At 41.4% G+C, this 21,707-nt stretch overlaps 1 protein-coding gene across 1 annotated transcript in view; it reads right to left on the bottom strand.

Moving 5' to 3' along the window:
- Positions 1 to 21,707, bottom strand: part of LOC139054362 (uncharacterized) — a 135,494-nt gene that overhangs the window by 78,088 nt on the left and 35,699 nt on the right. The window contains exons 5-6 of the mRNA XM_070531245.1: positions 18,188 to 18,302; positions 6,135 to 6,232 (exon numbers count right to left, since the gene is read on the bottom strand). Of these exons, the coding sequence (XP_070387346.1) occupies positions 6,135 to 6,232; positions 18,188 to 18,302 (213 nt within the window). The remainder of the gene's footprint in view (positions 1 to 6,134; positions 6,233 to 18,187; positions 18,303 to 21,707) is intronic.

Raw genomic sequence — 21,707 nt, 5'->3', positions numbered from 1 at the left:
AGTCACTAATTATGCAATTACAAATTAGCATGCTCATCAGTTATTACTAGGGGTGCGCGAATATTCGAAATTTCGAATACGAATCGAATATTTTCCTTATTCGAAGAGTATTCGATTCGAGAAATGCATATTCGTTAATTCCCGAATATTCGAGGACGGCCGAATAATGGTCGAAACGGCGAATATTCGGACAGACTGTGAATAATTTAGCAATTAACGAATTATATGCTTGCTCTACATTCTCCTAAAAACATGTTTATTCACTGGGAGCTTCACATGATCCGCTCATTATCTGTATGCTCTACATCAAGATGGCAAGTTGGGCCAGTTTGTTGGGATTCATAGTAAGGTTCGTTACAGCGCAACACAAAACAGGGACAAAAGAAGGTACAAAACGACGACACAGCGTTACAGCACTGCGATCTTAAGTGCTGTAACGAACCTTACTATGAATGTGTACGCTCTGTTCTAGTCTATCTGCATCAGGCCCGTGAAACATGATCAGTACCGATTTTTTTTTTTTTTACCAAGCTTTATTCCAGGGCTCTTTCATAACAATATATGATGTACTTTCGGGCCTTGTAAGTATGCGCAATAAAATATGCACCTAGAAAATGTTACCTGGACAAATGTTGTCACAGTGCATAGAGAGCCCTTACTTTCTGAACACGTTGAGCAGTATATTTTCCTTCGCGATAGTCTGTAACAAGCGTTTACCTGACAGAGCATTACCTGACATTACCTGAGTGCATTACCTATAATGAGTGCCTCTTTAACCTGAAGCAGCCTCGTAAAATGCAATATTATTTTTAAAAGGGTAATGAAGCTATTGTTACCTCGTTTTGCAATTTCTTTAATACTACACATATATTCGATATTCGATTCGATATTCGAAGACAGTTTTTCGCCTTATTCGTATTCGATTCGTATTCGAAAATTTCAATATTCGCACACCCCTAGTTATTACTAATTAAGAACTAATGAATAATTTTGTCCTTGGTTATTCATACTTAATTTTGCTATATCCAATTCATTCTTGATGCTGCAGCTTTTAGAAATGAAATTTCACATAATGTTCATGTAATGTTTTAATGGTATCTGCATAGGAACGAATAGGTTTTCCTTGACACATTTTTTCATGCGTGACAAGTAATGGTAAGGCTTCCATGTGCATTTCCACGGTATTGATTTTGTGCAGCCTAAAGACGCATTAGCAACAATTCTGACTTCTACCACTAACTATACTGGGACCTTTGATTTCATACTATTAAAGTTTATGCAACGAGTAGACTTCGCTCTTTTCCCATATGTTTAACTTTTCCTAAGGCCCCTCATGCAATACTCCACCTCGGAGCCTGTGAGGGCCTTGAATAAAATAAATGAAACTGCAAACATTCAGAAGTGCAACTCGTGCAACATGTGGTCTATGCAGAGCGTGTGGGGGTGGGAGGTGGAACAAGTGGTTTCCATACAGATGATTTATTGGCACCCCCTTTGAAATGGGGTGGTGACAAATAATCACCAAGCCTGCTTGATTTAATCAGGTATGCCGTACATGTTTTTCATTCTAGCATTTTTTGTATGCACCTCCTTAACCTTTTTTTTTTTTTTTCCTGCCTCAAAACTGTCTTACCTACCTTGTACTGCTACCTATGCCTGTAACAGATCCAGTTATATCAGTCTCTTCCCTGCTTTTTTTTCCCACTAATACACTAACGTCTCTTGCTTATCTCGACTGCAGACCGGTTGATGCTTCCGTCCCCTTTATGTCAAGCACTTTTGGAAGGTGTAGGTTACTTACGGGTCTCAGTGGGTGAATCCCACTGAGACCCACATCCCATTCCATTAGGATGTGCTGAGTGGTCTCTGCATTTTTGCTGCAGCATACACATGCCTCATCTTGTTAGGAATATTTGCACCAGTGTGGTTTTGTCCTTAGGCAACCAGCTCGAGCCTAAAATAGTAAGGCACTGCCCTTTGTGTTATCGTGTAGATTTTCCCTTCCGATTTCTTCTCATTAATGCAAATTTCCATGGTCCTTGTCTCCATTTTTTGCATCCAGTTCACTTTCGCTGCTTCTCTCACTTTCTTGATGAATCCTGGTTGTTTACTTACATTTGCAATTTTGCCAATTTTCTTGACGTCTTCCTCCATTCTGCGTCCCCGTTTTACAGGCAAAGATACTTGTGCACTTTAGCTGTCTATTTATTTTGATCCATCTTCCTGAGCCTTTCTTCAAAACTACTTATGCTCTGCGTTTCTCCAACTTCAAAAGAGGCCCAACCCATGTCACCCTGCACTGCCTCATCTGTGGCTTTACCTTGGGCTCCCAAAGCCATCCGGCCTACCGATCTTTGGTTAACATCCAACCCTGACAAGAGATCCGATTTTAAGCACAGAATCGCATTTGCACAGCCCATGCTGAAGTGACGCCACCTGGCAACACCTACAAGAAAAGCATCAGACAAAGGACCTCCCTGAACACCCTACCCCCCCTTCTGGTAGACTGTACCCTCACACCTTGCATTCACAACACAGTGCGCAGGCCACTCATTTCCCTCTCACTTCCACTTTTGAGGGAAAAATACGGTGACAGCAACAATGAGTGTCTGTACAGCTACTATCACAATAAAACAAAATTTATTGCAGACTAGAATAAATAAATACTGCTTAATAATATTCAAGATCCATTAAAATGACAACAGATAAAGGCTTCTTAATGAGTAGCTGTCTTATGATAAAAACAAACTGATATGAAAAAGTGCTATGCTGACAGCGCTTCTGAAAACGTGGCTCTCCTGTACCACAACCATTTTTAATGAGTAGTGGAAGGTGGGGCAGGTTATTCCAATCTACAAATCGGGTAACACAAATTCTCCACTAAATTACCACCCCATCTCATTGACAAGTGTCCCTGCAAGATCATGGAGCATGTAATCAACTCTCATATTATGAACTTTCTAGACACTAACTCCTTTCATACTTTCATACTTCGCAGCACGGGTTCTGCAGGCGCCGGTCTTGCAAGACCGAGCTTGCACTATTTCTTCATGACATTCATGCTAATCTTGACCCCCCCATAACATACAAACAGACGCCATATTCTTGGATTACACAGAAGTGTTTGACAAAATATCTCATCAACGCCTATTCCTCAAACTTTCTCGTTTGCCTTTACATCCCGATATCCTAAAATGGCTTAAGCAATTTTTAACTAACCGCTCGCAGTATGTCTCATTTAATAACCACTCTCCTAACATTGCACCCGTCACATCAGGCGTACCACAGGGGTCTGTCCTTGCCCCCTTTTCTTAATTTACATTAACAACTTACCCTTGCACGTGTCCTGCCATATCCGTATGTTTGCCGATGAGTGCGTTATTTACCGCGCAGTCAATACCATCACTGACCAAACAGCTCATCAGTTTGACCTTAACTGAGAGCAAGAATGGTGTGACCTTTGGCTGATGACATTCAACTCTTAATAAATGCAAACTTGTCTCATTTACCCGTCGTCACCGCCCGCTTCGCTTTTCTTATCAGACTGGTAACGTCACTGTGGAACTAGTAAAATCCTACAAATACTTAGGTGTCATCTTGGCTAATGATCTAACCGGGAACGCACATGCTACTAATGTTATTTCATGGGCTAACTAAACATTGGGATTTCTAAAACGTCACTTTCGCTTTTCTCCACTGCATGTAAAACTGTTAGCCCATAGATAATTGCTAAGAACAAAACTTGAATATGCACCTGCCATCTGGGATCCGCATCAAGCATATCTCGCCAATGCCCTCAAGGCAGTTCAAAATTGCGCCACCAGGTATATTCATTCCCCGTACTTGTACGTCAGCATATCATACTTGAAAAAAGAATCTTCCTTATCACTTCTATACTTTCCTTCCACCTTCTCCCTCTTCCACAGGTTCTACTATTCGACACTTAATTGGCCACCATACAATGTTCCCCCAATGCACCTGTCAAAACGCATTGGCCATCCCCAGCAGGTAGCATAACCACATTCACGCACAAATACATTTTCAGCCTCGTTTTTCTACCGACCACCTAAAGACTAAAATGCCTTCTCCCATCAAGTCGCTGCCGTCACCTGCTCTTCATAATTTGTTCAGGATGTAACAACTTTTTATTTACAGATTGAATGCATTACAACACTTGTTTGTATATGTTCTATCCCCACCTCTTTTGTAATACCCGTACTACAAGGTCTTTAAGGAAATGAAATGAAATACAGTTATCACTGAAATAAAAAAAATGGCAAAATATGAATCGGAATGTACAGAGATGTGTTCATATGCTCAACATTTGTGGCCTTTTACTTTATAAATGGTGAGTACAGATGAAACAAACTGTTCCCATACCCTCCAACCACCTGCGTTGAATGCAGCTTCTTTTGGAACGGTTTATGGCTTGTAGCATGGATGGAGCTGGTGTAGAATGGTGCAATTGATGCAGCCCTCCCACCATTGGCCAACACAAATTGTTTTAATTCACAAGCAACTGCAATTTTTTACTCCAAAGACACCCATTATTAAATTGATAAACACTTTTCCTCACAAATAGGCATATATATATGTATGCATGTATGTATGTATGTATGTATGTATGTATGTATGTATGTATGTATGTATGTATGTATGTATGTATGTATGTATGTATGTATCAGAAGAAGTCAACAAACACTGACACCAAGAACGACATAGGGGAAATTACTTGTGCTTAATAACTGAAATGAAGAAACGATAAATTAATGGAAATTAAAGTGGATGAAAAAGCAACATGCCACAGGTGGGAACCGAACCCACAACCTTCACATTTCGCGTGCGATGCTCTACCAATTGAGCTACCGCGGCGCCGTTTTCCCATCCACTTTCTTGGGTATTTATGTGTCCTAGTAGAACCCTGGGAATGTTAGCCAGAGCCAACACTCCTAGACCTTGGCGGCGGACGTCGAACGTCGTTTTTGCCTCAGGCGTCACGAGAACGTGATCTTTTTTTTTGGGTGAAGGCAACTGGTCAATAAACCCACATATGCTACCTGAAGGCATCAATGTTGCCGGATTCAAGACCCTCGTTATGTAATAAACGAGAAGAAAGGGGGTTAACCAAGGCGCCCTATTTTTATTAGTCATATCATAAGAAGCCAACAATCACTGACACCAAGGACAACATAGGGGAAATTACTTGTGCTGAATAAATGAAATAAAGAAACGATAAATTAGTGAAAATTTAAGTGGATGAAAAAACAACTTGCCAAAGGTGGGAGCCGAACCCACAACCTTCGCATTTCGCGTGCGATGCTCTACCAATTGAGCTACCGCGGTGGCGTTTCCTCATCCGCTTTCTTGGGTATTTATGTGTACTAGAAGAACCCTGGGAGTGTTAGCCAGCGCCACCACTCATAGGCCTTGGCGACAGACGTGGAACGTCGTTTTTGCCGCAGGCGTCACGAGAACGTGATCTTAAATATTATATTATATTATATATATATATATATATATATATATATATATATATATATGCGTGGGTACCATTAAAACAACTTGCCTTAAATAGGACACTAAATAGCACAACTTACGGAGTTTAGACTGTTAAAGTAGTCGTTCACAACTGTTTTCATTCATTTGGCAGAAGGTTTGTACTCCCAAGTAGATACTGTCGAAATCCATAACATCATAGTGGACTCCACAGCATCACCAAGGGGATTTTAGGGCAGTTTAATTATTTTGAGTTTTCTGACTTAGACAGCCTCCTTTTGTGGTAAGAGTGGCCATCTGCTAATGTAATAAATGTAATTTACTGATATAACGCAATTTAATATTTTTTAGAGTCCCTTTGGAGAAGCCACGAAGCTATGATAACGTAAGTTGATTGCGAGTGCATGGTGTCTGATGCTCGCATTTCACACTGACTGTTGAACACTTTTCATGCACTTTGTAACAAGTACTGTGCAATTGAAGTATATATAAATATTGAACGATGCAGCCACTCTAGGATTGTTCTTTTTCTGGTAATGAAAAGAACAATTTCCAATAATGCAGGCATCAGTCACAAAATTGTACCAGATGCTAACTAGAAGAAGAAAGCATGCAAACATGAACACAGGCACCCATACCTTCCCAGGAGTATGAGTGCCTCGTCCACGAGATCGAGCCCTTGGTGGACCAGAACCAGGAGACCTGCACGGTGCATGATTCTTTTCCTGGGCAGCAGCTGTTCAAATGTGCAGTGTATAAACCAAAGGCAGAATTAATTCACCTCATTCTACAGAACCACAAAATTAGTAACATGGGACAGCTCAACAGTATGCCAGGGCTGCCGACTATGTAACCTGGGAGGACTACATATTTGCTACAGAAAAAGCAACATCGATGTATGGGAAAGGTTGAACGTGAAAGCAAGTCAAGGGCTAGTAAAGGTCAGAACGGGAGAGAGGTATCATAGGGGCGATGCTTTCTCCCATGCATACGCACAAAACGTCTTCGCCGTCCCACCAAGAACAAATAGGCGAAAGGTGTAGCTTACTACGTGTCCGCATTAGCTCGCGTCTGTGAAAAGAGTGACTATATTTATGGTTATTGGAAGAAAGATAATTTTGCTGGCCACAGTGACAATGGCTGACACCTGAACATTAGCCAAAAAGCAAGGATGGTGCAATGAAGAGGGATCGGAATTGGCAGAGAGTGAGGAGCAATAAGTATGAAGGGCCTATTTTTAATAATTATAGTAGTATTTACAATAGTGAATATTAGGGCAATGTACTCGGACAAGTCACCAACCATGCAGGGGCACATTGCCTAGTGGGCATAAATAGGGCGACCAGACAAGAACCCAATTTAACCCTTTGGGGGTCGATTTTTTTCCCCATATGCGACCGCCCAGGGTCGATTTTTTTTATTGCAGATTCGAATTCTTTTTAGGGACTTATTTCGAAAAATATTTACCGCAATTTTTCTGAGGTGAAAAAAAGTGAGAAAAAAATATTTCGGGCTGCTATATATGTACTCTTTGTTCACGAATAACAATAATAAAAAGGAAATAAACTTATAAGAATAAAAAATTTGATGCATTGTTATAGTTCAAGGCTTAGAATAAGCGCACACGAGAATATTTCGCGTCTCAAATGCTGCTCATCTTATGCTAATATTTACGCCCATAGCATAATCAAACAGTGTGTATAGGTGCGCGCACTCAAGAAAACTGTGGGGTTGTGTGTTTGTCAAAAAAGCAAAACGTGTGACAAACTTCCGCTAATCTTCATCTTATCGCCAAGCAAAGGCAATTAGTTTCCTGAGCATCAAAAAAAAAAAAAAGCAACGAAAACGCATGCACGCCAGCATCCTTCCTATGTGCACCCCTGTGAGCATTAAACGAGCCAGAGACAGGGGGTCGCCCTTTGGGCGATTAGTAACGAGACAGCCATCAGTTTTGCAAGCGCAAGAAGCCGAAACCGCCCGCGAAACAAAACCCAAACTGCTGTCCGCACGCGCGCGCCAATGCGCAAGCGGTATTATATAGACCCGCGGGAACGAACTAGAGCTAAACAAACCATGCAACGAAAAACGAGAGGAGGCGCACAAAAAAAATTTTCTGTATTCCCACACAGTGGCAGCACATGAGAGAAAAGAAAAAGTCAGAAAAATGGCACGCTTTTTAAATATACAGACGGCGCCGTAAATATATGGCAACGACCATTTTTGGACTTGTTCGCGGCACTGTATATTTACGTCATTGACCCTCAAAGGGTTAAGAAGCGCAAGCATCACCATCATCATCAGCCTGTTTTATGTCCACTGCAGGACGAAGGCCTCTCCCTACGATCTCCAATTACCCCTGTCCCATGCCAACCGATTCCAACTAGCGCCCGCAAATTTCCCAATTTTCATCGCTCCACCTAGACTTCTGTCGTCCTCGATTGCGTTTCCCTTCTCTTGGTACCCATTCTATAACCCTAATCGTCCAATGGTTACCTAACCAGCTCATTACATGACCTGCCCAGCTCCATCTTTTTCTCTTGATGTCAATTAGAATACTGTCTATACCCATTTGCTCTCTGATACAAACCACTCTCTTTCTGTCTCTTAACGTTATGCCTAGCAATCTTCGTTCCATTGCTGTTTGCTTGGTCCTTAACTTGTTCTCAAGCTTCTTTATCAGTCTCCAAGTCTCTGCCCCATACGTCAGCACTGGTAAAATGAAATAATTGTACACCTTCCTTTTCAATGATGATGGTAATCTTCCAGTCAGGAGCTGGCAATGTCTCCCGTATGCGATCAAACCCATTTTTATTCTTCTTAGCATGATCAGGGTTCCTTGTGATTAATTGACCTAGGTAAACGTACTCCTTCACAGACTCTAGAGGCCGACTGGTGATCCTGAACCTTTCTTGCTATTTATCATTATCCTTGCCTTCTGCATGTTAATCTTCAACCTTACTCTTACATTCTGTCTGTTAAGGTCCTCAATGATTTGTTGTAACTTATCTGCATTGTTTCTGAACAGAACAATGTCATCGGCAAACCAAAGGTTGCCGAGATATTCAATGTCAATCTTTACTCTTAATCCTTCCCAGTTTAATAGCTTGAATAATACTTCCAAGCACGCAGTGAATAGCATTAGAGACATTGTGTCTGCCTGTCTGACCCCTTTCTTTATAGGTATCTTCCTGCTTTTCTTGTGTAGAATTAAGGTAGCTGTAGAACCTCTGTAGATATTTTCCAAGGTATTTACGTAAGCGTTCTGTACTCCTTGATTACGTAATGCCGCTACGACTGTTGGTATCTCTACTGAATCAAATGCCTTTTGACGAAGTAGATCAGTTTTATGAAGATGTTGAATTAGCGATGAGAAAAGTGGAAACTCAGTATACTGTAGTAATGGGCGACTTCAATGCAAAAGTGGGGGAAAAGCAGGCTGGTAAACAAGAAATTGGCAACTACGGCGTCGATTCTAGGAACGCTAGAGGGGAGATGCTGGTAGAATTCGCAGAAAAGAATAAGCTTCAAATAATGAACACCTTTCTCAGGAAGCATAGCAACAGAAAGTGGACCTCGAAAATCCCTAGTAGTGAAACAAGAAATGAAATTGATTTCGTACTTTCTGCTAATGCCATCATAGTGCAGGATGGAGAAGTGATAGGTAGGGTAAAGTGCAGTGATCATAGGTTAGTGAGGGCTAGGATTCACCTCAATTTGAAGAGAGAAAGAGCAAAATTGCTCAAGAAGAAACAAGTCAACCTTGAGGCAGTAAGGGTAGAAGCAGACAAATTCAGGCTGGTACTTGCAAAAGAATTTTCAGCCTTAGAACAGAGAGATAATGATGACATAGAGCTAATGAATGAACTCATAACAAGGCTGGCTTCAGAGGCAGCAATTAAAGTGGTAGGCAAGACACCAAGGCAACCAGTAGGCAAGCTCTCCCAAGTAACAAAGGACCTAATAAAGAAATGTCGAATAATGAAAGTGTCTATAAGATGGAATTCGCAGAACTGTCACAACTGATCAACAAGGCAAAGATAAGTGATATTCAAAATTATAACATTAGAAAGACTGAAGCCATAAAAAATGGATGCAGCCTGAAATCAGTGAGAAAGAAACTTGGCATAGGACAAACCAAAATGTATGAACTGAAAGATAACCAGGGTAATATCATCAGCAATCTCAAAGATATAGTAAAAGCAGTAGAAGAATTCTATACTGATCTGTACAGTGCCCAGAGGAGTCAGGATACCTCAATTAGAAACAGTAATGAAAAGGCTACAGAAACTACTCCTATAAGTAGCGATGAGGTCAGAAGGGCCTTGCAAGACATGAAATGAGGAAGAGCGGCAGGAGAAGATGGAATACCAGTAAATTTAATCAAAGATGGAAGAGACAGAATGCTTGGAAAACTGGCGGCTCTTTTTATAAGAACTGTCTATCAACTGCAAGGGTCCCAGAAAACTGGAAGAATGCAAACATTATACTAATTCACAAAAAGGGACATGTTGAAGAATTGAAAAATTATAGGCCCATAAGCTTACTCCCAGTATTAAAAAGAATATTTACCAAAATAATATCCGATAGAATGAGGGCAACACTGGACTTTAGTCAACCAAGGGAACAGGCTGGCTTCAGGAAGGGATACTCTACAAGGGATCACATCAATGTCATTGATCAGGTTATCGAGAAATCCACAGAGTATAATAAGCCTCTCTATGTGGCTTTCATAGATTACGAAAAGGTGCAAGCCAACGGGTCATTATCTCTAGTAAGATTCAAGGATTCAAGAAAGCAACCACACATTTTTCTTTGTTGAAAGAATGACTACATTATCATTCTCTGCAAAACAACCAGCCCTTCCTTTGTGCCTGTCACCAGTCACACACACAAAGTGCACAAATGACAATATCCTTTGTAGTTAAGAGATGCACCGCCTGACCGTGCTGCTTGCAGAAATATGTGCTGCTTGCAAGCATATTTGAGGTGTGAACAGACAGAAGACAAGAGAAAAATTTTTTTTCAGCTGTAGAACGTCCCTGTGGTAACCTGTGTTGGCTTCTGGTTTCGGTTTTGGGTTGTTTTCGTCAGGGCACAACTCAGCGCCAAACGCTTTAAGTTGCCTGCTGCGTTTCCCCTTGCGGAAATAAAATGATTTTAGGTCTGGTACCCGACTGAAGCAGTCCGTCTTTTTCTTGCGGCGCTGCGCGCCCCAGCCGTTTAGGCCTCATGTCGTAGATCCTCCGTCCGGCCGCCCCGTCAAAGCCACAACAGTCCCTTCGCCTGAATCCAATGTTAGCACCACTACATTTAGGACCACAGTCTTTGCTCCAAATGGGCAAGAGGAGTTCGCCACTTTTGGAAAAAAAAGCATGAGAAAGGTGATCGGCACCTGTAGCAGGCAGGTGCCGATCATTCCGGATCACGTTAACCATAACTATTGTGGGGTATCAGCACAAAAAATTATACACACACAGAAAGATGGGTCGAGCATGTTCTTTTGCATTGTTGCATCCCACCAGGCCGTCGTGTCATCGAAGAGCTTCTCACTTCTGGCACTTGACCGAATCGCGACTATGCTGCATGGAAGAAACAATACCTCATCCTACGGTGCATATTTTCTCCAGTATGCCTTTACTTCAGGCAGCAAGCTCGGGCCTTAAATTGGTCATCAAGTGGCCCTTGGCGTCATACAGATTTTTCCTCATTATTTTTTCTTTCTCTTGTCCCCAAGTTTCATTATTAAAATGAACTTGAGGAGAGCTTGGTGTCAGGCTAGTTTGTACACGTTAAGAATGACACACATAGCTATAGTTAACTGAACCCACTATAACATGTGCTGCTTGTTGCTGAGTGCCCCTGCTAACAAAACATTGCTGCAGTCTTCAGAATAGCCAGGAGTCGGGAGACAGAAAACTTTCAAATCTCTCCGAGCTGCTAGCCTTTATTTTACTGCGAACTACAGATACCATAATTTTGACAAAGGCACACCGAAGCAAGGCAGATGTACTTCCGCTTCGTCTGCTTGTTCCCACGGTTGTGCGGTCACGTACGCAGGTACCGAAACTATGCCATTTTATACTGTGTTTCAGCGCGTACTCATGCTCTGCAATCCGCTTGTTCTACCTCAGTATTCCTGTAGCACTGAATTGTACCACTAGTCATGTGTCCTTGTGCACATCGCGCAAAATCGTGCGTTGCGCGAAACGATAACACCTTGCGCGAAACGCCGCCAGCTGAAGTACGTAGCGCAGAAAAATAAAAAGGCGAGGAGAAAAAAAAAATTGAAGGCAGGGCTCGTGACGTAGGTGTCACGCCATCCTAGAGGTGTGGCATGGGAGAATGCAGGAAAGGAATTTTGCCTGCAAAGGCTAGATGGGGCGAGTGAAGTGAATCAGTCTTGCTATGCAGTGGAGCCCGCCTGCTGAAATCATAGGTTCATGGCACTAAAATATTTCTATCTCAGCTATTAATGAGCAGACTTGAAAATTTTTTGCAGCAGAACCATCCCTAGAGGACACGTAACAACTTGCAGCGTATAACCAAAATTTGCTATAGGGCCTGGTGAGGGTCCCTTTAAAACAAGTCGGGCAGCAGGTCACCAAAAGTGAGTGAAACTTGCATCATATGATACTATAAACGTTTTGGCACAAATATTCTACCTGTTATTTCTAATGTCGAAGAATATAGCACGAGCAGAGCGCAGGAAGAGCGATTGAGTAATGCGCGACTTGCAAAGTAGTGCGCGCCCTCTTCCATATGTAGACTTAGCCGAACCACTCACTAGATCTGGTTGGAAAATACTTATCTCCTCCGTTACCTGGGCAGCAACAGGTTTTTTTCTTGCTCTTTGCCTTTCTATCCAGTGCCATTCATTCTGCTTACTTTTCATGCGTCAAGTAATTCGTTAAATTTTGTTTATTTGTGCAAAAGCGACTAAGGCTATGCTGTGCCAGACACAGGGTGATAAAGTTTCGTTAGTAAATACAGCATGCCCTGCAGTAATTAAAGCTTACTTTAAAAATCTTTCATCCAAAAAGCAATCACATCACTCAGAGGAATCGGTGCATCATCTCCTAACATTATCGGGTGAAATGTAGTGTGCGACTTGTAAAATACATGGGAGTACTTTTGTCTGTACGTTTCGAGATATGGACATGTGATTAGAATGTGTAATACTGTGAACGGTTCATGACATTTGTGCCATGTTGGTTGTTCCTCCTCTCAATAAGTAATCATGTGTGGCTCGCGTGTGGCCTATCCAAAGTCGACAAAGAATTACTTCGATGAAGCGTTCTTGATAGTAGCATGTCTTCCACTCCCCAAGGACAGGTTTAACAAGTTGCAATTTCCATTTGTCCTGTCAGTTAGAGAGTAGTGTCTTGCGAACAGCTTGAATCCCATACCAAACAGGTAAGTTAACTTTTGAAACATTCAGATTTATTGCCCTTGCTGCATATTCATCTGCTTTTTCCATTCCTGGGATCCCAACGTGGCTTGGGACCCAGCAGAAACGTATGGCCTGACCTTTACTTAGGTGTGTTAGTATATGTAGGATGTCGCCTATGATGGGTTCGTACCGCGATTGTATATTCAGGGACTTAAGTGCACTTAAAGAGTCTATGTATTATAGATTTTTCGCTTTTGGCGCTTATAATCTTTTGTACTGCCATCTTTTGTAATCTTCTGTACGAGGCATAACACTCAGCAGTGAGAACCGATACAGACTGTGGTAATCTATGTGTTCTCATGTACCTACTATTGCTCTGATTCCGACATAAATTGCCACCTTCAAGCCATCAGTGCAAAATTCTGCGTGTCTAGCACTGTGCGAAATTCCTGTAGAAGATGTTCAGGAGATATATCTAATTTTTTTTTTATCTGCCAAAAAAAAATAGAGAAATTTCGTGAAATCGTTCCAAGGAGCTAATCTAGTTAGCCCACGCAAGATAGCGAGTGCTTCAGTAGTGACATCGTAGTCGCGGCATCTTTCTTCAAATCTAGTACGAGTGGTCTTATAGCATTTGGCTTGTTCATGTAGTGTAGTCATTTGTCGCAGTGTGTGATAATGTTATGGCTATTATGGTCTGGCAATGAGCAAACACTTAGAATGCATGTCAACATGAGTTGTGTTTTATGATCTAAAGATGGCTCTTTACTCTTGGAATACAAACTGGGAACAGGCGAGGTCCTATAGGCACCGGTTACTAAGCGTAGGCCTTTATTATGCACGGGATCTAACTGCTTAAGGTACGATTGTCCAGCTGAGCCATATGTTATGCAACCGCAGTCCAATTTGCTACGTACCAAAAAACAATAAATGTGTAGGAGGCATTTACAGTCAGAACCCCAGCACTTTCGGGACAGGAGTTTCAGGACATTGAGTGCCTTATTTGTTTTCGCTTTTCAGTTATTAATGTGCGTACAAAAACTTAGCTTTTTATTGAATATAACGTCTAAAAACTTGTGTTCTTGTGTAAATGATAGTACTATTTCGTGTAGTTTCAGAGAGGGGTCCGGTTGTAAGCCACTCTTTTGAGAAAATAACATGGCAACAGCCTTTTCAGAGGAAAAACGGAAGATGTTTTTATTAGCCCATTGTGTCAATTTGTTTAGAGTGATATGGATCTGCCGTTCACACGTTGCCATGTTAGATGCGCAGAAAGCAATTTGGAGATCAACGTAAAATGAATGCATAAAGGTGATGGCATGACTTTATTATTGGGGAGTTCACTTTAATGACAGAGTGTAGTACTAAAAACGCAGCCCTGAGGCACACCATTTTCCTTGGGTGAATACACGTGGCATGTTCGATCGGACTTAAAATCGGAAAGGCACTTCATCATTTCACCCCAAATCCCTAAGTCTGCGAAGTCTGTCAAAATGCCGAATCTCCACGTGGTGTCACATGCCTTCTCCAAGTTGAATAAGATAGCTGGGCAGTGTTGTTTGTGCAAAAAGGCATTGCATATTTAACATTCTAATCGGGCCAACTGATCAGTTGCAGAACCCTTGTCCCTTTTTATAACCACATTGATGTATGTTTAAGGGCTTTTGTGTTTCGTGGGTAGAAGTTAATCTGGTGTTCACAACACATTTGTATGAACTTGCCAAACAATTGGTGAGAGCAATGGGGCGGTAGCTGCTTGGGGATATTGCGATTTTTCCATATTTTAGAAAATGTAATTCCGGCATTTTTCTATGTTCCTGCCATTTCACCAGTTTCCCAGATATTGTTAAAGAATTTTAGTAATGTTTTTATAGAGGTTTATGGCAGGTGTGCAAGCATGGTGTAGTGGATGCGGTCCATACCACCTGCAGTTTTCTTTCCAGCAAAAAGTACTTTATTTAATTTTGGGAGTGCGAGTGGGGCAATGTACGGTTGATCAGATGCACCTGTTGTTAGTAATCTTTGTTTTTCAACAGAGTTTTTGTATGTTAAATATGTGTCCGTGTAGTTGGCTTAAATTCATGCTCTGTAGGAGTGTTCCTCCAGAACATTTGCTTGTTCTTTGAGTGTTGTTTGTGTACCAGTACTTGAGGGTAAGAGAATTGTATAGGATGAGTAATCCCCTTTGAATTTCTTTACCTGTTCGCACACGCGTTTGGAGTTGACTGAACTGTTAATTGAGGAGACAATTCTGCAAGAGTGGTGTCCGGCTTATTTACAAATGTATCGTGCGTGGGCTTTTTTCTGTTTGAATTTAATGAGGTTGTTGTAAGTTGACTGCCCCAGGCCTTGCGCTGTTCTTTTTTTGCTACCGTACAGTCCTTTGCCCTCCACAGGTTTCAGTTCTTTCCATGTTCTCCAGTAGATTGAGGTATTGCTCTTTCAGCTGCCATAATTATGCAATTAGTAAATGTTTCATCAATTTCATCGACACCTAGATGCACTGAAAAATGTTCCTCAGGTTTGGCTCGGTGAAAAGCGGCCAATCTACCAGTTGGATTTTTTAATCATGCGACCTGGAGGTGATGATGGGTAAAGTAGGTGCCAGTTTGATTATGACAGTAAGTGGTCACTGTTGTATGGATTGTCGAACACTTTCCAGTTAAAATCAATGAAAAGAGAAGGTGGACAGAGAGCTAAATCAAGACAGCTAAGGTTACGTGATGTAGGTGAAAAATAAGTAGGTGCTCCTGAATTTAGAAGACAGATGTTGTTAGATAGAATAAAATTTACTATGAGTTGTCCTCTTTGGTCAGTTTTCTCACTTCCGCAAACAGTACAATGGGCATTAAAATCACCTACAAGAATGAAAGGCGTACAAAGGTATAAAATAAAAGGCGTAAAAGGTGTGAAGCTGTTCAATCAGCTTTTCAAGTTCTTTCATACTTAGTTTTGTGGGGTGGTATGTACAAACAGACTGTTACAGTTTTAAAAGAGAATAGCGACAGCAACTGCTTCGAAAGGAGTGCCGCTTTTCACGCAACGGCCACTCCTCGAGACAATCAGCTGGTGTTTTGCCGGTCTTTTCCAAAGACGGAAAAAAACCTTTTAAAATATTTTGGTTTTTAGGACATAGGTTTGTTTCCTGTAACGAAAACGAAATTGGGGAGAAACTGTTTATGATATCTTTTATGTTGCCTAAGTTACATAGTGGACCTCTGCAGTTCCACTGTATAATAAAAGCCATGACACAACATAACTGAGAATATTTAAAAAGAAATTGGTCCTTACATACAAATTATAGGTGACAAATGTTACAAAAGGCGACTATGGATAAGAACAGTAACCGTGCGATTACCTGGCCTTTTTCGAAACAGTTACTGGAAGTTTATCCCTCTTTGCATGCTCGAGAGAGCACTGGTCCTTCGGTGCTAAAGAAATCGGTGTTTTGGTGTCGACCGCCATTGCTCTGTCAGAAGCGCTGGAGGACCGAGCAATTGCTGCTGAAGCACATGTCTCAGACCGTGGTCTCCAGATCCTTCGAAAGCAATGGGGCAGCACTGGCTGCCACCACCAAGAGGGCGGGAGAAGCCACTGCAGGACTACTGCTAGTAGACCCTGTAGGCTGTGTGGCCTATGTGGTGCTGCCCCAAATGCACCACATCGGCATAGCTGAGTTTAGGTAGGTGTGATAGATCTTTCCTACCTTCATAGAATGATACCTCTTATTTTACTGTGATTGCCATGATTTCCATTTTCCAAATGGGACATGACCGTGAGTAGGCAGGGTGACAACCTTTGCAGCTTATGCAATGTGGAGGAGAATTACACTTTTCGGAGTCATGATCATTCCAGCTGCGTTTTGCACAAGTTGCTTTGCCTCTGCAAGAAGAAGCATGGCCAAACCTTTGGCACTTAAAGCACCGTCTTGGATTGGGAACATATGGCCAGACATTAACCTGCTCTTGCTGGCTGTTTGCCATTTGCTTACCAAGAACTCTCCTCCACAGACTCCATTCCTCTAAGTGCAGTCCCACAAGGGAGAAGTGCGAGCTCAAAGGCTTTCCTAGAATTTCTGCGAATATTTCTTGCCCTCACAGTTACCCCCCCCCCCCCCCTTCTAGCCACTGAGAGGCCAACTAGCTGAGCTGATCAATCAACATATGTTAAAATGCATTAAGTTGTAAACAAAATGTTATGTTCTCTTTTTTTAATAGCATCATTTAGAAAATAGCATAAGGACAATATCATATTTTGATTTGAAGTGGCAGCACGCAGAAACAATAAAAAGCTTTTGTCACGAGTTAAGCACAAAGTTGTTTTGGCAATGTAATAGCATGCATCGATCCTCATTCATAAAGCATGCTTTTCCGGGGAGTGCTACAAGTTTTTGTCTTTGCGTGATGTACAACCTTTTTTCTGTGTGCCTCTTCTTGTTTTTTTTATTTATTTATATATATGTATATATATATATATATATATATCGACAGAAAGGATGACAAAGGGTGATGAGGAGCGGCAGTGGCTGGTGGAGAACTCTCCCTGAAATAAATTTCTGGCTATGCCACTGGTATTGCACGAAATAAATGTCAGCCGAGTTATACTGCTATCACCATTATTCAAGGCTGAAAACATCAGCGAAAGAATCAGACACAGGACAGTAAATGCCTCCAAAAGGGGTACAGCACCAAATTGCCTCAAACGCCTCAAAAAGGAGGCAACTCGAGATGCCCAACGTAAGGGAACAGAAGAAAAAAAATTCGACAAGAATAGGAAAGAGGTCAACAAACAAGCATACAAACAAACAAGAAGCACGGGGAAGGACGAACTGGGGTGCAAATCACTTTTCACATTAGTGAATTCAGTCAGGAGGACATCTTTTTTGTAACAAAGTACTGAGTAAGGTATCATAAATCAGGAATACTCGCTAAGCAGCAATTCGCATGCATAATCAAAGAATGTTTGAACCTTAACCAATATTTAAAACTAAAAAATACAGCCAAATCCACTTATAACAGAACTGGTTTTAACAGTATATCAGGTGTAATAATATACAAATGCAGCACTAAACTTTTGTGTGTGTTCTATGGTAAAATAAACCTCTCACTACACTGCCCCCATGTGGCAATGCTCCCATCAATTATAACGAATCTAGCTACTGGGCGGATGAAGAAAAAAAAAAGGAAAATCTGGAGAAAAAAATACCATTTTTCCTGGTCACTTGACATTCACATTCCAAAACAGCTATTCTACTGGAACAGAAATTTATAAGGCCGCAGAATTTCAAACAATACAGCTTACGTCTTGAGGGCTCCAAGCCAGCGTTCAAATTCGATGCACAAAGTGGCTTCTGATGGCGCCAATATGAACCAACAACATCATAGTCTTCCTCTGAAGAGTCCTCCACTGAGAAACCCTGTAGAGATGATGATAAAGCGAGCTAATTCAGAAGAAACGTTTCACGAAACTGCAAAATTTGCAATGAAAGAAAAAAAAACATCTACAGTAATGAACAAAATGATCTATGCCATTTCAGCAAAAAATTCTCTGACATTTAAAAAGCTATCAGTTCATCCAACAAGATGCATGCTTTTTATGCAGGAGGACAATAAGGAATAACATTCCTCTTACTGTAGGTGTCATCATTCTGCTTTTTCACTTGGTTCTTGATGGTGCCCAATTCTGCATACATTCTCAAGCTTGTGCGCTACTAGTTAATTCCGTGCGTGTCCAATTTCCCTCCATTCCCTTTTATCTATTGTCATTTAAAAGTAAATTATGAGGTTCTACATGCCAAAACCACAATCTGATTATGAGGCATGCCATAGTGGGGGACTACAGAAATTTGGACCACCAGGGGTTCTTTAACGTACACCTAAATTTAAATACATAAGTGTTTTCACATTTTGCCCTATCCTTTGTTATTCATTGAGTTCATTCAGATAAGCAGTGGTGGGAATGGCCAAGAGTGTTTTGTAGCAGGCATAGTAGCAGGAAAAATTTCACTTTGGAGCAGCTGCCACCCATTCTGTAGCAGGTCACAGCATCTCAGAAATAAGGCTTGAAGAGAAAAACTTATGGCCCTTTATTTGTATGTATAAGTATCGTCTATCACAAGGAATACATCAATCAGAGGACAGTAGAAAAAAATGAAACTGGATATGACAAACACGTCCCTACAGCACTTCCAGAAAACAGGAACAGGCTTTTCGTGGCCATTACAAAAATTGCAGCAACTGGCATTTGACATACTACAGGTAAAAAAAAAAAATATTGAGTATCACAGTGTGGATATAGCAGAATTAATTCAAAACCGATCTTTCATTTGCAACAGAATCACCACACATATACCACACAATAAGCACAAAAAACTAACTAGCCAAAAATAAACATTCACTCCGGAAATAGAACTGTTTTTCCGAAGAAAAAGAAGTATTACATAACACTGCATAGCATCAATTCCAAGTAAACAGACATAACAAAATGCCAGTTTAAGAACTGGAGAAAAACAATCTACCCAGAGATCTGCAGAGCAAAAATAAGTGCAACAATATATCAAGACATCAAAGCAGACATTGACTAGCACTGTTTAATACTGGGATGGTAATTGTAGTTTAAGAAAAAAATACAACTTAACCAGAAACCAGAGAAGTGAGACCAAAGTAATAATTATGGACTAGTGCGAACAAAAGCAGCCACTCAACTGAAGCTGCATTTAACAGAAAAAACAGCCTGTTTAATTAAAGCAACGATGAAGATGGACGACAACCTTTACCACAAGGATCAGAGGAAATAAAACAAGACTAGATATCTGCTTTTTCACACTGACTTCAGTTGGCCATCACTACACTCCTTTTTTGGGCGCTTATTAAAGGCACTGAGATTTGATATATTAACACTCCTTTTCTCTAGCTTGGCTCAAAAATGCTTGGCCACTCTCAATATCAGTAAAGTTTTGCTTCATGCCTTGCTGAATTAGCAATTCGGCATTCTAAACATGCGCTCTGCTTCAGCCACCTTTTGTTTGGCTTGTGTTTTCGACAAGCTGGGCACTGATTCCACATCAGCACGTAGCCTTTTCAATGTCTCTTGTTCAATGAAAATGCGCTCGGCATACGGCTTTGATGCGCCTCTAACAGCTCTTATTACATCTTGACCAAGTGAAAACTTGCATGGGTCGCTCTTGTGCCTTTTTGCAAAGGACATTATGTGACGAACGCCATTTACACTTGCCAGACAAAGGCTTGACCTATCATTCAAAACTCTTGTGTTCCGGCTGTAGCCTCGCTCAATATCAGCTTTCCCATGCAGAAGGGAAAGAAGTGCCTTGACAAGCTTAGTCAAAAGTGGATATTTTGCCCCTCCTTGGGGACTCTCAATGACAAAAATATTATTCCAGTATTTGTGTCCCACACTTGCCTCACCATTTCAACTATGCCACATCTTCGCAGCTCAGTTTAGGCTGCCTAAAACACTAGGCGTGCATAAAACCACCGGCCACCCTGGCTCGCCCTTAGCCCAGTATTTGCCGCAGATGACCTCCAACATATAATGCGAAGGCCACATATTCCCTGAGCCATGCAGGCAGCCATGAACAGCCATGGTCAAGCAAAAAAAATAAACAAACAAATAAATAAATAAATAAATAAATTACGGGGTTTTATGTGCCAAAACCACTTCATGATTATGAGGCACGCCATAGTGGGTTCTCCGGAAATTTGGACCACCTGGGGTTCTTTAACGTGCACCTAAATCTAAGTACATGGGTGCTTTCATGTTTCGCCCCCATCGAAATGCGATGGGGGCAAACCCATCGCCACGTGCTCACGAGACAGCACTGCCACTGCCAACATCCTTCACTCATTCCTGCTGTTGTCAGTTGTGCTGGTTGCGCACGGCACGTGTACGCATCCAAATTTCTGTTGTGTCTGTTTTGTGTAGTTTATGTAGCAGTTAATGATGCATTTACTTAAAATAAAGGCTCGCTTTCCGCCCCCAAGTTATTCCAGTTTCAATTATACACAGTGTTATCACGGCAATAATAACAGCTGCCTGCACTTGCGGAGGTTGTAGGTTCGATCCCCACCATTGACAAGTTATCTTTTTGTCCCCTTTCCTGTTACAGCTTCTTTATTTTCTACATTCCAATTTCAATCATGATTAACAAAATCGAACCCCTCGGTTCCCCTTCTTCTCTCATTGACTCATAGCAAGGGTCTCGAATCTGGCAGACTTGATGTCACTAGCTAGCATGCGAGGGTTTATTAGCTACGTGCCTGCTCTCCTAACTTCACGTGCTACATGACACCATCAGGCAGAAAAGGATGTTTCACATCCACCACCATGGCCCCCGATGCTTTCCTTGGCTTCATAGACTGTTGGTTTCATAGACTGCGGTCTATGAAACCAACAGGTGACATACGGTGACAGCAACAATACAGTGACAGCAACAATGAGTATCTGTACAGCTACTATCCCAATAAAACAAAATTTATTGCAGACTAGAATAAATACTGCTTAATAATATTCAAGATCCATTAAAATGACAACACATAAAGGCTTCTTAATGAGTAGCTGTCTTATGATAAAAACAAACTGATATGAAAATGTGCTATGCTGACAGCGCTGCTGAAAACGTGGCTCTCCTGTACCACAACCATTTTTGATGATGATGTGTGGTGTTTTTTGGCGCAAGGGCCAGGTTTGGCCAAAGAGCGCCATGACAAGTGGTAGTGTTAACGATGTATTATGGAGGATGTGACTTGGCTGTAAAGTGGCCTAAAAATAGTCGCTGTAAAGTGCGTAAAATCTACTTGCTATA

The sequence above is a fragment of the Dermacentor albipictus genome, chromosome 1, assembly GCF_038994185.2.
Source record: "Dermacentor albipictus isolate Rhodes 1998 colony chromosome 1, USDA_Dalb.pri_finalv2, whole genome shotgun sequence".
NCBI lineage: Eukaryota > Metazoa > Arthropoda > Arachnida > Ixodida > Ixodidae > Dermacentor > Dermacentor albipictus.
The sequence above is the reverse complement of the archived record's forward strand: the minus strand, read 5'-3'. Positions and strand labels throughout refer to the sequence as shown.